Raw genomic sequence first — 16,081 nt, 5'->3', positions numbered from 1 at the left:
CATGACGATAAAGGAGCTGCGCGAGGCTGGCTGGAGTATAACGCACAGGCCGTGATAATGAGTTGCTCCGTCTGTCGCCAGGATGCCAAAAACCCGCAGCAACTCATTTGTCATCGGTAAGAAGATAATGAAGGTAGAAAACATCAGGGAACATGAGACCTCCAGGTGTCATATTACCTGTATGAAGGCCTCTCGGGCTCAGGCGGAGCCTGTCCTCGCAACATCCTCCGTAAAGCCGCAAACAGCCATGTCCGAGCAGACCAGCATGAGAATCTCTCCGACTTCCAATGGATGTGCGAGTAAGTGAATTTAGTTGTCATCTCAAAATATCCTTATACAGCGTAAACAAAGTGCTGGCTGTAGCTAACGTTAGCCAGCTAGCACTAGCATTTGACACCTAGCTTGCACTAACGTTAGCTGTGTGCTAGCCTCAACACCAGGAAACAGGTTAAAACTGATTGGCGGGTCCACGGTGGTGTAGCGGTCAAAGCATCGGCTTTGTGTCGATGCAGTTGCCCACTGGGGACGAACCCCGGTCTCGTCAGATCCGACCATGGCCGGACTCGATGAAGCAGCAATATTGGCAACGCTGTCTTCGGGAGGGGGGCGGAGTCGGCTTGTGTTCGTCACATGAATGCGTCTCTGGGTGTGTCGGAAAAATCAGTGGTTCGGCCTGGATTCGCCTTGTCACGAAAGTGGCGAGGCGTCTCCTTCGAGACTGACGGCCGGAGAGATGCAGTTGGCGAACGCATGCAGTACGAGGGTGGATGTCTGAACTGAAATAGGGATGTACCGGATGTAACAAATACAATATAGTCAAACTCGTCAATCCTGAATTTCAGCTTCAGATCCAAATCCTTTGCATTATTTTTCAAAATCATGAAACCTTGCCTCCTATGGGACACAACGTTTTTCAAGTGAGGAGACTGGCAACCGGAAGAGACCATTTTTATCGGGGACACTGACTGTCCGTATCTTGCAAGCTCCTTCTCAAAAGCTGCATTTCTCATGAACGGGGGAGCATTAGAAATGGTGATTCTCTTGGCTGGGTTAACCAGCTGCAGAACGGGAGTAAACGTGTCCCTAATCACCACACCACTTTCCACCACCTGGTTGACTTTATCAATACTGTCAAGAAACATGACTACTGCACTGTTCATTCTGGACGCCGATTTGATGCTTCTATATCCCACATGCTCACCTACCGCGAGGCAGCACTCCTCCACCGAGCATTTGACCACCGGAGCCACTTTAATCGCATGCCGGCGTGTCAACTTCTCACTCGCTGTTCCTCCACCTCCCACAGCGGCCATATTGCCCCGCCGGGCCGGTAGCACCGCTACCGAAAATAAAACAACTCCGTCTAAACCTACCATTGAAAAAACTAACTAAAAATAAACAACAACAAACCCACAGAAAGCACGTGAAAAGGACCAGACAAAAGAAGTAAAATTTTTAGAAACTTACTCACCGAAGCAACACGCTGCTTCTCCGTACACTCACTCGCACTTCGCACTCAGAGAGAGAGAGAGAGAGAGAGATCCAAATTCAAAAGCCGGGAGTTCAAAGTGAGAGGTTAGGGAGAGGGCAGAGTTTGAGGGGTTCTTGAGGAGACAGGGAAAACAGGATAAAACAGGGCACCAGAGCACACGAAGGAAAACTTGGGTTGACAATTTGACTTGAAGGCACGAGTAAACTATGTAGGCTAGATAACGTTACCGACTGTCGCTTAGGCACGTTCTGGCGACGACACAATGGGTTGGCTGAGGTCTTGTAGATTGGCGATGAGCTGATCCCTCGCAGGTGTGGTGGTTGTAGATACTGGAACCCCCCCCCCCACGACGGACTGCAAGGAGCTGCTTGACCGACCAGACTGGGTCACCGTCCTTCAGGACATGGGGAGGTGGAGGAGCTGCCACAGGGGGGACAGGGAACTGGGGGACAAAGGCTTGAGCATCGAGACATGGAACACCGGATGGACATTCAGAGATTGTGGCAGAGTGACACGTACCGCAGAGGGGTTGATGATGCGTTCGATGGGGTAAGGCCCCACGTAGCGGGGTGCGAGCATCCGGGAGGGTGTTTGGAGGGTCAGGTCCCTGGCCAGCAGCCAGACCCACTGTCCCGGATGATGGGCAGGGGCCGGGACCCGACGCTGGTTGGTGCCGCGCTGGGGCCGCTCCACAGATCTAACCAGAGTGGTACGGGTAGCCTTCCAGACGCGGCGATACCTGCAGAGATGGGCACTGGTGGATGGAACCACAGCCTCCAACTCCTGACGGGGAAACATACGGGGTTGGTAACCAAGTGAGCGCTCGAAAGGAGACATGCCAGTGGCTGTGCTGGTCATGGAGTTGAGGGCTTACTCCACCCATGGCAGATGTTTGCTCCACGAGGCGGGGTTGCTGGTGGTCACACAACGCAGGGCCGCCTCGAGGTACTGGTTCACCCTCTCCGCCTGCCCGTTGGTCTGGGGGTGGTACCCGGAGGAGAGGCTGACCGTGGCCCCAATCCCCTTACAGAAGGCCTGCCACACCCGGCAAGGGAACGGGTACCACGGTCAGAAACGATGTCCTGGGGGATGCCATGAAGGCGGACGACATGGGTGACCAGGAGGTCCGCTGTCTTGGCTGAGGAGGGGAGTTTGGGGAGAGCCACAAAGTGGACAACTTTGGAAAACGGTCGACGATGGTCAAAACGATGGTGTTACCTTGAGACACGGGGAGACCAGTCACGAAGTCCAGGGCGATTTTGGACCAGGGACGACTTGGAACCGGGAGGGGACGTAGGAGACCCGCCGGGGCCCAGTGGGTGGTCTTACTGCGGGCGCAGGTGGTACAGGCGGTGACAAACTCCTTCGTGTCGGCCTCCATGGAGGGCCACCAAAAGCGACGGCGGATGAAGGACAACGTCCTGTGAGCGCCGGGGGTAAAGGCGAAGTGACTGGAGTGGCCCCACTCGAGTACCTGGGAATGCACGGAGGCGGGCATGAAGAGGGTTGAGCGTGATGGGCCATTCTTACCACGGAGTCCCCACCACTCGGGGAGGAAGGATGGTATCAGGAGTGCCCTGGGCTTCCCCCAGGAACAAACGGGAGAGCGCGTCAGCCTTGGTGTTGCAGGAACCTGGGCGGTAGGTGTGGGGGAAATTGAAACGGCTGAAGAAGAGAGACCAGCACGCTTGGCGGGAATTCAGCCTCTTCGCTGTCCTGACGTAGGTCAGATTCTTGTGATCAGACCAAACAAGGAACGGCTGTTGAGCCTCCTCTAGCCAGTGTCTCCACTCCCCCAAAGCCGCGAAGACAGCCTAGAACTCACGATTCCCTATGTCGTAGTTGCGTTCTGCGGGAGTGAAGCGCCGGGACAGGAAGGCACACGGATGGGTCTTCTGGACCTCTTCCGATTGCTGGAAGAGGACGGCTCCAATGCCCGTGTCCGATGCATCCACCTCCACAATGAACTGCCGAGTTGGAACTGGGTGGATGAGCACCGGAGCCGCGGGGAACAGGCTTTTCAGGGCCTGGAAGGCGGTCTCCGGGTCCAGGAGAAGCGGTGGAGGGTGGAGGTAAGAGGAGCGGCCACTTGGCTGAAGCCCCTGATGAACCGCGTGTAGAAGTTGGCAAACCCCAGTCAGAGCCGTAGCTGCTGACGGTCGTTGGGCCTGCGCCACTCCGCCGCCACCTTGATTTTCCTCGGGTCCGCCCTATCTCCACGATGTGCCCAAGGAACTCCACGGAGGCGGCGTGAAACAGGCACTTTTCTGCCTTGACCAAGAGCCTGTTCTTCACCAGTCGTTGGAGGACCAGGCGGACGTGTTGGTGGTGTTCCCTCTCTGTTCTAGAGAACACGAGGATGTCGTTCAGGTAACACCACCACGAACACGTTAATCATGTCTCTGAGGAGGTCGTTAACCAGATCCTGGAAGACGGCGGAGGCGTTAGTGAGCACGAAAGCCATCACCAAATACTCAAAGTGGCCGAGATACGTGTTGAACGCTGTTTTCCACTCATCGCCTCCTTGATGCAAACGAGATGGTAGGCACTACGGAGGTCCAGTTTGATGAAGATGTTAGAGTGGGTGAGGGGCTCGAAGGCGGCGCTCATGAGGGGTAACGGGTATTTATTCTTGACAGTGATGTCATTTAACTGCCGATAATGTGTAGCCTCGATCAAGAGTATAATGAGGACATCAAAAGTCTAGAAGGGGGAGGGTGTAGTCCAGGTGAGAAAAGGCTGGGTTTAGTACAGTTGTTAAATGCATGTAGTTTTACTGTGTCATTAGGAATTTGCTAATGTCTGAGGTTCGCATCCCATATAGGAGTCGACTCGGCTTTATAGCACGTTTGAAGGACGTGTTTTATTTTCTGTACGACCCCAGTGTTCTTTACGAGTGTCTTGCTAGTCAGATATGCTAGCAAGTAAGCTTATCTGTATCGTCTATACTCTGCCTTGTTTCGGTGAGCCTGTAGCTCGTGGGACTGAGCCATAGTATTCGGCAGTACATCAACCCGGTCACACGCACCACGCATTAAGTTTCGTATACGGCGGTTCATCGTTGGATTTTGATCACTGTTCCCGCTCTGTGCTACATGGGCGTGTGCAGAGCTCTCCTGGACACGGACAGAGTTCCCCTGGCATCATCGTTCTCGCTCTGTGCTACGTGGCCGCGTACAGAGCTCTCCTGGACATGGACAGAGTTTCCCTGGTATCGTCGTTCCCGCTCTGTGCTACGTGGGCGCGTACAGAGCTCTCCTGGACTCGAACAGAGTTTCCCTGGCATCATCGTTCCCGGTCTGTGCTAGGTGGGCGCGTACAGGGCTCTCCTGGACACGGACAGTTTCCCTGGCATCATCGTTCCCGCTCTTTGCTACGTGGGCGCATACAGAGCTCTCCTGGACATGGACAGAGTTTCCCTGGTATCGTTGTTCCCGCTCTGTGCTACGTGGGCGCGTACAGAGCTCTCCTGGACTCGAACAGAGTTTCCCTGGCATCATCGTTCCCGCTCTGTGCTACGTGGGCGCGTACAGAGCTCTCCTGGCCACAAGGCAGCACTACTTGTTCCACACGACCACCCGCGGACATTTGTAAGTACAGTCTCATTCGGCTCTGTTGAGTGAAAGGGCCCATTGTAAGAAGCGCGCGGGTCACCACGCACCCGAGCAAAGACCAGGCCTGCAACATGTATTTGTTTATGCCAGCGTTTAGGGTTATTTTATTTGTGTTATAAAGTGTGTGGGCCCACCACTGTTGTTACATTTGTGATATTGAGCAACAGGTATTTTGTGTTTTGTTTTTACTTGGGGGTATATTATTGTACCGCAAAGGTACGTGCACTTGTTTTAAAGCACAAGGTGAATTACTCTGTTAGGGTACAGCCAATACATTCCTAGAGGTCCATTTAAAGCAGAGTATCTGCCATACTGCTTACAGTCAAAGTAATTAGGCCCAATCTATTTAAAAGCTATAGATAGTTAGCTTTGTTTGAGGTTTACTCACAGCCTGCGTCCTATTGTCCACTAAATAGATATAATATTATTATCATAATCCTGGTCTCGCTTTATACAAATTCTTTCCCACGCTATTCTATTTACATTGAGAATTATATATATCTTCGATAATTTTCCCATCTCAAAAGCACTGGTATACTTGGGATGTACAAAGGTATTGGTTGTGCGACTATTGACTGGAGTCACATTATTCTTTATTTGTATTTTCTTTTTTGAGGTATTTGACATAATTGATAATTATGCGCCTGTTTGCATTGCTGCTGTCACAACTTTACTTTATTCACATTCATAAATTCAATACATGCTCGAGTCGACTCGATCTGTTTATATAAGGAAGTTGTCTGGTCCAGTTATTTTATTCTGAATAATAAGTTGAGTTCATTAAGCATAATTTTGCTGGGTATAGTTAACTCTTATTCGGAATAGTATTAGTATACGAACCCGGAGCCCCACCTTCCTAGTTTATTCCCTTTCATGACGTCTATAGACACAGAGTAGGGGTGGGCGCTACATATGCAGGGTTGGAGATCTCCACCCTTCTTCACGAAGAAGAACCCTGCTGCCACCGGGATGAGGAAGGGCCAATGATACCTGAGGTCAGGGTCTCCATAATGTAGTCCTACATAGCCTGCTTCTCAGGGAAGGAGAGGTTGTATAACCGCCCGGAGGGAAGAGCGGCTCCAGGGAGGAGTTCAATGGTCATAAGGCCGATGTGGAGGAAGCGGGCCAGGTTGTGGTAGATGGAGGGGACTCCAGTGAGGCCAGGGGGAGAAGGCTTGGGCCCACTGGACAGGGAGGGAGCTGACCGGAGGCAGGTGGCGTGGCATCCAACACTTCACCCTAGGATCCTTCCAGTAGCCCAGCAGACCTGGGCGTTATGTCTCTCGAGCCAGGGTCTACCTAACACGAGAGGGGCTGTGGGAGCGTGTAACACAAGGAGCTGGGTAGTCTTGACATGATTGCCGTAGAGAGTGATGGAGAGAGAGTCAGTACTGTGAGTGATAGCCCCAAGGGAGTGACCATCCAAGGCCTGAGCAGTAAGGGAAGTGTCCAGTGGAACGAGAGGGATATCAGCCTGCCGGACCAGATTGGTATTGATGAAACACTCGTCCACCCCAGGGTTCAGGGGAGCGCTGACAGTGAGAGTTTGTTGGTACCATGAGAGGAGAGCAGGGAAGAGCCTGTTGTGAGTAGGCCTGTTCTGAAGGAGTGTTGTCGGGCTTCCTAGGACTCCCCTAGCTAGTAAGCCCTGTCTTTTGGGCGCATAGGACAACCCTGGATGTAGTGCCCAGACTGTCCACAGTACAAGCAGAGGCGGGCCCGAAACCGTTGGTCACGCTCCTCGAGGGAGAGATGCAACCGGCCCAACCTGCATGGGCTCCTCCTCAGCCCTGGACACAGAGGGGACAGGAGGCAGCACGGGATGCATTAGGAGAGCGTTCACGGGAAACAGGGGAATAAGGGCTGCTACTGGACCTACCTAATACGGGGGCTGACTATGCTCACTATGCCACTTGTGCAGGCGCTGATCCAGCGTAAGAGCCAGATAGACTAAGGCATTATAGGAATCGGGTCTGTCTCTCATAATCCCATCCTTGACTGCCTCACTAAGCCCTCGCCTATACACGCTCAGAAGCGCCTTATCCCCCCACCCACTATCAGCAGCGAGAATACGGAATTCAACAGTGTAGTCAGCAACTGAACGAGAATCCTGTTGGATACTATGGAGGCGTGTTGCGGCATCCTGGCCATCTACAGGGTGATCAAAGACATATTTAAACTCCCTACGGAAAGCTACATAGTCAGTGGCTAGCACACTATTCTGTTCTACCGCAGTGGTGGCCCATTTAAGAGCCCTTCCAGACAACAGTGACATTGTGGAGTTAGAAAACAACGAGACAGGAGACGTGAGAGTAGACGTAGTCGAGGTAGTTTACTAGCTCCAACTTAGCATGTCATACATTCGACAACGACACTGAACTGAACTCTCAACCGGAAGCGGAAGTGCATTATCTGACCCCTCGCCTCTTCCCTTAAAGGTACACCATCCTCTTAGGTGAATGTCTCTCGTTATATAGATGTGGGTCACCACACAGGCCCCCCCAGAATTCACCTACACAAAACAATGCAAAACAGCAAAAGTGCAAGTCATGAACACAAAAATAGACTCTACAACAGAACAGTCAATGACATAGTGCAAAGTCACGGGGAAAACAGGTGACGAGTCGGGGGGCGGACCCTGCGGCCATAACGGCTGCGCTTCACAGGAGGGGAAACAGATGGGGCCGAAACCCCGGCCATAGGCGGGGCCGAAGCAGGAACAGAGGCAGGTGCCGGGGCCGACCTAGGAGGGCGCCCCCGCCGCGGGGGTAGGGCCAATTGCACTGGCTCCCCAATGTCCAAGTGAGTGGGCTTGAGACGGTCTATAGCGACCCGCTCCGGCCTGCCCCCCATGTCCACCACAAAGTTCTTATCCCCCGCCTCGAGGACGCGGAAGGGCCCGTCGTATGGGGGCTGCAGCGGGGACCGATGGCTGTCGTGCCTAATGAAGACGTACCTCGCCGATGGCAGATCCTTGGGGACGTAGGACCGGGGGAGGCAGTGTTGAGACATCGGAACGGGAACGAAGGCACCGGCAGCGCTCCGGGACGCACTGAGGTGAGAGGCGGCCGACCAGGGAGCCGTAGCATCCGGAAGAAACTCCCCCGGAACCCGCAGGGGCTGGCAATACACCAGCTCAGCGGAGGAGGTCTGGAGGTCTTCCTTCGGGGCCGAACGCAGGCCGAGCATGACCCACGGGAGCCGGTCCATCCAGTCGCAGCGCCGTAGGGTCGACCGGTAGTCTTGAACGGTCGCGTCTTTGGCTTGGTCCGCTGCCATAGCGGCGTAGTCGAGTCCCAAGTGAACGGCGTGAACAACCGCCCGTGAAAGGCAGTCGGCGACGAAGTTATCCTTGCCTGACACGTGTTGTATGTCCGTGGTAAACTCGGAAACCGCCGCGAGATGGCGCTGCTGACGCCCAGACTACGGTTCTGAGGTTTTGGCCATACAGAACGTCAGCGGTTTGTGGTCCATGAAAGCGGTGAACTGTCGGCCTGCCCCCCATGTCCACCACAAAGTTCTTATCCCCCGCCTCGAGGACGCGGAAGGGCCCGTCGTATGGGGGCTGCAGCGGGGACCGATGGCTGTCGTGCCTAATGAAGACGTACCTCGCCGATGGCAGATCCTTGGGGACGTAGGACCGGGGGAGGCAGTGTTGAGACATCGGAACGGGAACGAAGGCACCGGCAGCGCTCCGGGACGCACTGAGGTGAGAGGCGGCCGACCAGGGAGCCGTAGCATCCGGAAGAAACTCCCCCGGAACCCGCAGGGGCTGGCAATACACCAGCTCAGCGGAGGAGGTCTGGAGGTCTTCCTTCGGGGCCGAACGCAGGCCGAGCATGACCCACGGGAGCCGGTCCATCCAGTCGCAGCGCCGTAGGGTCGACCGGTAGTCTTGAACGGTCGCGTCTTTGGCTTGGTCCGCTGCCATAGCGGCGTAGTCGAGTCCCAAGTGAACGGCGTGAACAACCGCCCGTGAAAGGCAGTCGGCGACGAAGTTATCCTTGCCTGACACGTGTTGTATGTCCGTGGTAAACTCGGAAACCGCCGCGAGATGGCGCTGCTGACGCCCAGACTACGGTTCTGAGGTTTTGGCCATACAGAACGTCAGCGGTTTGTGGTCCATGAAAGCGGTGAACTGTCGGCCCTCCAATAGGAACCTAAAGTGTCTGGTTGCGAGGAAGAGACCCAGTAGTTCCCTATCAAAGGCGCTGTATTTGCGCTCGCTCTCACAGAATTGTTTACTGAAGAACGCCAACGGCTGCCAGCCCCCCCCCAACCCACTGCTCACACACGGCCCCCACGGCGTAGTCGGAGGCATCCGTTGTAAGGGCTATGGGGGCGGCAGGCGACGGGTGAGCTAGCAGCGCAGCGTTGACCAGCGCGGTCTTGGCGGCCACAAAAGCCTCGTCCATCCCCGAAGACCAGTCCAGCTCGGCCTTAGACTTCTTACCCCGCAGGGCCTCATACAGGGGACGCATGATGTGGGCGGCACGGGGCAGGAAACGGTTATAAAAGTTCACCATGCCCAGGAATTCCTGCAGCGACTGTACAGTGCGGGGGCGGGGGAACATGGTGACAGCCTCAACCCTGGCAGGGAGGGGAACGGCCCCCTGTGGAGTGATGTGGTGCCCGAGGAAGGTGATGGACGACTCCCCGAACTGACACTTAGCTGGGTTGATGATGAGGCCGTGTTCGCTGAGCCTGTAGAACAGCTGTCTGAGGTGCGTCATGTGTTCCTCCGCCGACGCGCTGGCCACGAGGATGTCGTCTAAGTACACAAACAAAAATGGCATGTCGCGGAGCACAGAATCCATAAGGCGCTGAAACGTCTGCGCCGCCCCTTTAAGGCCGAAAGGCATACGTAAGAACTCAAAGAGCCCAAAGGGTGTGATGACAGCCGTTTTTGGGACATCCAGTGGGTGGACCGGCACTTGGTGATACCCCTGCACTAAGTCGATTTTGGAATAGATGGCAGCGCCCGCCAGGTGGGTAGAGAAATCTTGTATGTGCGGTATGAGGTACCGGTCAGGGGTCGTGGCATTGTTTAGGCGACGGTAGTCCCCGCACGGGCGCCAACCCCCGTCGGCCTTAGTAACCATGTGAAGAGGGGAAGCCCACGGGCTGTCAGAACGGCGGACAATGCCGAGGCGCTCCATAGTCGAAAACTCCTCCCTGGCTATTGCGAGCTTGGCCGAGTCGAGGCGTCGGGCCCGGGCGTAAACTGGGGGGCCCACTGTGGTGATATGATGTTCCACGCCATGCTTGGCCACCGCCGAGGAGAAGGTGGGTGTGGTGAGCTCGGGGAAATTGGCGAGCAGGCGTTGGTATGGATCCCCGGTGGAGAGTGTGTTAGCGAGGCACAGCGCTCCAGCCCCCCCAAGCGTGCAGGGGTATGACGCAAAAGAGACGGCATCAATCACGCGACAGTTTTTAACATCCACCAGCAGGTTGAAAGCACAGAGGAAATCCGCACCTAGGAGCGGGGTGGATACAGCAGCCATCACAAAGTCCCAGCCGAAACGTCGGCCGCCAAAACACACGTCCACATGTCTGATACCGTACGTCCGAATGGACGTGCCGTTGGCGGCGTCCATCTGGGGGCCGTGACTGTCAGTCATCGTGTCCACAGCTTGCGCTGGTAGTATGCTGCGTTGAGCGCCAGAGTCAACCAGCAGCCGCCGGCCCGACAAGGAGTCTCTGATGAACAACAGCTTGCAGTCACGGCCGGCGCCCATAGCCGTTAACGAGCGCCGGCCTTGGCGTTTCCCTGAACCCTGTAACTGCAGGGTTTGCGACACTGTTTTGCTTTTGCCCCAAACCTGGCATGGTAATAACAGAGTCCGTCGTCAGGTTGGCGGCGGGCTTCACCGCAGCCGCGGTGTCCATATAGTCGTACACAGGTGGTGGTGGGGCGGTCTGGTGGGGTAGCAGAGTATGCACAAACTGTTGCCGGTTGGCCAGGAAAACCCTGTCTGCTTCAGCAGCCAGAGAGCGGTAGTCCTTGGAGGCGGCGAGAGGAGAACTGGCCAGTGCTGTGCGTACAGGCGCAGGGAGCTGCCTCAGAAAAATGTGTGTGAAAAGAAAGGCCGGATCAGCCGATCCCAGCACAGACAGCATTTTTTCCATTAACTCAGACGGTTTGCCGTCGCCGAGGCCATTCAGGGACAGTAAACGGTCTGCCTTCTCCAGCTCCGACAGTTCAAATAGTTTCAGGAGGAATGTCTTTATAGCATCGTACTTGCCAGCAGCTGGCGGAGCTTCCAACAGTGTCATTGCTCATTACGCATTATTGCGTAATGACGCATTATTCCCGGCGTCTTCGTTGTCAGACATACTCGTATTAGTAGTTCGATCACGTCGGGGTCACCAATGTGGAGTTAGAAAACAACGAGACAGGAGACGTGAGAGTAGACGTAGTCGAGGTAGTTTACTAGCTCCAACTTAGCATGTCATACATTCGACAACGACACTGAACTGAACTCTCAACCGGAAGCGGAAGTGCATTATCTGACCCCTCGCCTCTTCCCTTAAAGGTACACCGTCCTCTTAGGTGAATGTCTCTCGTTGTATAGATGTGGGTCACCACAACATAATAAATGCTACCTTGGCTCTATTTGATCTGAATCGACTAGGCTGGTGAGTAAATGCTAATTCACACTGAACAATAAACCTATGACATAAATCGAAATCTCCCTCGAAAGATTTAGGACTACCTAGATTGGGTTTCCTGCTAGCGGGAGCTGCCGAAGAACTGGGGGCTACAGGGAGTATGTCACCCGACTGAGGGTCATGATCAGGAGGAGGTGCTATGGGGGAGGCGCCACCTGGTGGGGACTGGGGGGCAGGTGCGGGAGCTCGAGCCGAGGTGTTGATGTTGAGGGAGGCTACAGCTCTGTCCAGCTGATCGAGCCTCGCTGTAACCTGAAATAAAGGCTGTCTCGAGCTGAGCTGTTAGGCCGGTCAGGATAGTTTCATGTTGCTGGACCGTCGTGATGATAGCGGGGACCTTGGGTCTCGTTGAACCGTCGGAACTGCCAGGTTCTATCTTGGCCAGACGTACTGTTATGGTAAACAAAGTGTATTGTGTACAGTGCGTTGTTCGTCTTGTTTGTGGGATGTCTGTGACTGTTCTCATTTATCCAGGTCATGGCTATCCAAAGGAATTGAATCGAGTGCAACTGGACTTGGTATATATCCGTGAAGACGTTTCGCCTCTCATCCAAGAGGCTTCATCAGTTCGTGCCTTTCTGATTAGACCAGACTAGCAGTCAGACTAGCTTGGTCTAGTCAGAAAGGCACGTTTCGCCTCTCATCCAAGAGGCTTCATCAGTTCGTGCCTTTCTGACTAGACCAGACTAGCAGTCAGACTAGCTTGGTCTAGTCAGAAAGGCACGAACTGATGAAGCCTCTTGGATGAGAGGCGAAACGTCTTCACGGATATATACCAAGTCGAGATGCACTCGATTCAATTCCTTTGGATCGTTTGTGGGATGTGTGTCTGAACTATGTGTGATGACCAGCGGGTTGTGTGTCTAGGCTAAGTGTAAGTATTTACTCCACGTGTGGTGCGGTATGTAAATGGCGTGTCCAATGTATGAAATGTGCGTATAGGCAAAGGTGTCCGTGGTCTGTGGACTGATCCAAGAGAAGTCCGAGCGTGGTTTTCCGGGGTCCGTAATCCGTGAGAGAGAGTCCCTTAGAGGTCCAAATCCAAAAACTGGGAGTTCCAAGTGAGCGATTAGGGTCCGTGGGAGAGGGCAGCGCTCGAGGGGTTCTTGAGGACACAGGGAAAACAGGATAAAACAGGGCACCAGAAGACACGAAGGGAACACGAAGGAAAACTTGGGTTGACAATTTGACCAGAAAACACGAGTAAACTATGAAGGCTAGACAATGTTGCCGACTGTCGCTTAGGCACGTTCTGCCGACAACTGTCGTCGCCAGAACCCATTGTGGTTGGCTGGGTTCTTGTAGATTGGTGATGAGCTGATCACTCGCAGGTGTGGTGGTTGTAGATTGTAGACAGGTGCGTTGTCGTTAATTGTGTCTGCGCGACGCTCTATGAGCGCGCGCAGACGTGCCTGGTGTTTCAGAGACAGATGATGGAGATGTGCTTCGTGACCTCACGGTGGAGCCAGAGAGCCGAGCAGGGGGCTGAACCGCAACATACGTATAATGTCCACGCTAGCTGACTTTCTAACTTTTGGCTAACATTAAGTAGCTCTTATAACGTTATTCATAGGTAAACAAACTGCCAATAGCATCTTGGTTACTATATTGGACGGTGAAACAACACAAAAACGCACTGACTACATATTCTATTGTCTTCAAATTGTTTTAAAAAACCCACAATGCACAGAGGCGAAAAGTATCTGTGGCATATCTCCTGCCGCCGGTAGGGGCGCTAATTTAGGAAAGGCTCCCGTGGGTCGTATTGGAGGACAAACGACCCATGTGGTCGTATGGGTTGGAGGACTTGTTGAAAATCACACACTGTTCATATAATGTGATGAAGGGCTCGGAGGCAGGCTCCGGTAGCAGCTTTCTCTGTCAACTCTCACTTCACTTCAATCTCCCCCAAACTGCAACGTGCTGATCTACTCTATCGACCAGCGTTTCTTTTATTTATTCACGTTTTAATGCCTCTACTCTCTGAATGTGCTGAGGTTTTGTTTTAAAGCGCAACTTTAATGTTCGTTGTTGTGATCGTGGAACTTATTATGCTGCCGTCTCGACCTGGGCGCACGTGCAAATGAAAGTAAAAATCCACCCCCGTTTAAATAAAGCTTGACAACTGAATAATACACACATACACACATATACAAGGACGCTCGCATAAAAGTTTACACCATCACACATGCATGCACGCACAACGCACACACACGCATGCACATTTGCACCTACACACGCATGCATGCACTGTGCACACACATCCACACACACGCACACGCACACACACATATACACACACCAAACACATGACAGCCATTCCTCTTTCTGTGATGCAGGTTGTGTGTTTTACTTGTCAGGGTGAAGTCTGGACTCTCTCTCGGTCACACCTCCCTTTTAGGGCTAATGGCATGGAGCAGTCCACTTGTGTAAGTAGAGCCTATATCTCTACTCTCTCTCTGCCATCTTTGTTTATCCCTTCCTACCTCGTTTCCTCCCTCTCCATCTCTCTCCCTCGCTCTATGTTAGAGAGCCTACCTGGTTCGGCTGAGAGCTTTGCACTCTGCCGTGGCCCTGAATCCTCTTCACACGAGAAGGACTTAGTGCACAGGCAAAAACTTTTTAAAAACATACAAATTACTGGAGGATTATGCACTTAAAACACCCCCCCACACACACACACACGTACACACACACATTTAAGTGCACACAGTAACACACATTCACGTGCCTGCACACACACACACACACACACACATGCTGCAAGCCTTGAAAGCAGCTGATGGTGGCCTTCTATCTCAAAACAGTAATCATGTCTCCTCCACACGACGTCATATTGTGCTGTGGGTCCTATAGATGCCCAGACAGCATCCGGATGTGGGCCACTTCAGGCAGTGATGCGGCACTGATGGCCTTCTTCTGGCCCTGACAAAATGGATGTTGAGCTTGAAGTGGTCCACATGTATAATAGCAAATATGGCCCAAATATGACAAACCAAATGTGGACCTTTTTTGGCAAAGATGTGGTGCTCTCGGCAACATGTAATCTGGATGTGACCCTGAAGTGGCCCGTGTGGTAAATGGTGAATATGACTCAAATATCACAAAACAAATATGGGCCACCTTTGGCAAATACGTGGCACATGCGGCATTGCTATGGCTTGTCCAAAGGAGTTGAATCAAGTGCAACTGGACTTGGTATATATCCGCGAAGACGTTTCGCCTCTCATCCAAGAGGCTTCCTCAGTTCGTGCCTTTCTGCCTAGACCAAGCTAGTCTGACTGGCTGGTGATGAGACTCAGAATTTATCCTCTAGGAGTCGTTGTCAGAGCTATTGATATGCGTGGCTCTTTGTGATCCGATGTTTACCAACGCCCGTCGCTAACAGAGCCATAGATATGAGTGGCTCTTTTGTGTACCGATGTTTGGCCGCGCCCGTCATTATCAGAGCTATTGGTATGCGTGGCCCTCCTGTGCTCCGATGTCCAGCCGCGCCCGTCGCCATCGGAGCTATTGATTTGCATTTGTTTAGCAGCGACGGTCGTTGGGGGTGTTAGTTTCGACTTCATTATTCAGTGGTCATGAGAGTCGTTGGAGCCGTTAGCGACGGGCGTTGGTAAACATCGGATCACAAAGAGTCATGCATATCAATAGCTCTGACAACGACTCCTAGAGGATAAATTCTGAGTCTCATCACCAGCCAGTCAGACTAGCTTGGTCTAGTCAGAAAGGCACGAACTGAGGAAGCCTTTTGGATGAGAGGCGAAACGTCTTCACGGATATATACCAAGTCCAGTTGCACTTGATTCAACTCCTTTGGATAACCATGATCTGGATGAATGAGAACATTCACAGACATGTTGCGGAACAATTTGGGTCTGACACCCTTAAAATGGTGAGGGAATATGAAAGGATGGCTCGGAAGATTGCAGACTACAGAAACCACTTGCGATTCAATCTGAGATGCAGACAACACAGGCTCATACCCACTAGCCTGCGCCTGTGTACCACAATGAAAGGACATAGAGCAGACAGAATCATAGAGAAGGCACAGAATCAACTCCTGAATGAAAGAGTGAGACAGGTCCATTTCACTATTGAAGGGCTGAAGGAGAAATCTGACCAACTACTCCAGCAACTAACATCCCACTTGCCTGGTGCAGTCTTGGAGAGGATCACTGATTTCACCAAGAAAGCCTAACTCAACACCACAAAACCAAAGAAAGGCAGACAAGGAAGTTTCAAAACTTACAGCGACGAACCAACAACATTAGCCAAGTAGATATACTTACCTGGAGACAAA

General features: G+C 53.0%; 1 protein-coding gene across 1 annotated transcript in view; it reads right to left on the bottom strand.

Annotated features, from left to right (window-relative positions):
• Positions 1 to 2,362: 2,362 nt before the first annotated feature.
• LOC130109929 (uncharacterized) overlaps positions 2,363 to 16,081 on the bottom strand; it is a 53,172-nt gene continuing 39,453 nt past the window's right edge. The window contains exons 7-12 of the mRNA XM_056276892.1: positions 4,028 to 4,195; positions 3,318 to 3,594; positions 3,037 to 3,125; positions 2,822 to 2,966; positions 2,521 to 2,630; positions 2,363 to 2,470 (exon numbers count right to left, since the gene is read on the bottom strand). Coding sequence (XP_056132867.1) covers positions 2,363 to 2,470; positions 2,521 to 2,630; positions 2,822 to 2,966; positions 3,037 to 3,125; positions 3,318 to 3,594; positions 4,028 to 4,195 — 897 coding nt within the window. The remainder of the gene's footprint in view (positions 2,471 to 2,520; positions 2,631 to 2,821; positions 2,967 to 3,036; positions 3,126 to 3,317; positions 3,595 to 4,027; positions 4,196 to 16,081) is intronic.

Source organism: Lampris incognitus, chromosome 3, assembly GCF_029633865.1.
Source record: "Lampris incognitus isolate fLamInc1 chromosome 3, fLamInc1.hap2, whole genome shotgun sequence".
In the NCBI taxonomy this organism is placed as follows: domain Eukaryota; kingdom Metazoa; phylum Chordata; class Actinopteri; order Lampriformes; family Lampridae; genus Lampris; species Lampris incognitus.
This window is presented reverse-complemented; position numbering and strand designations above follow the sequence as displayed.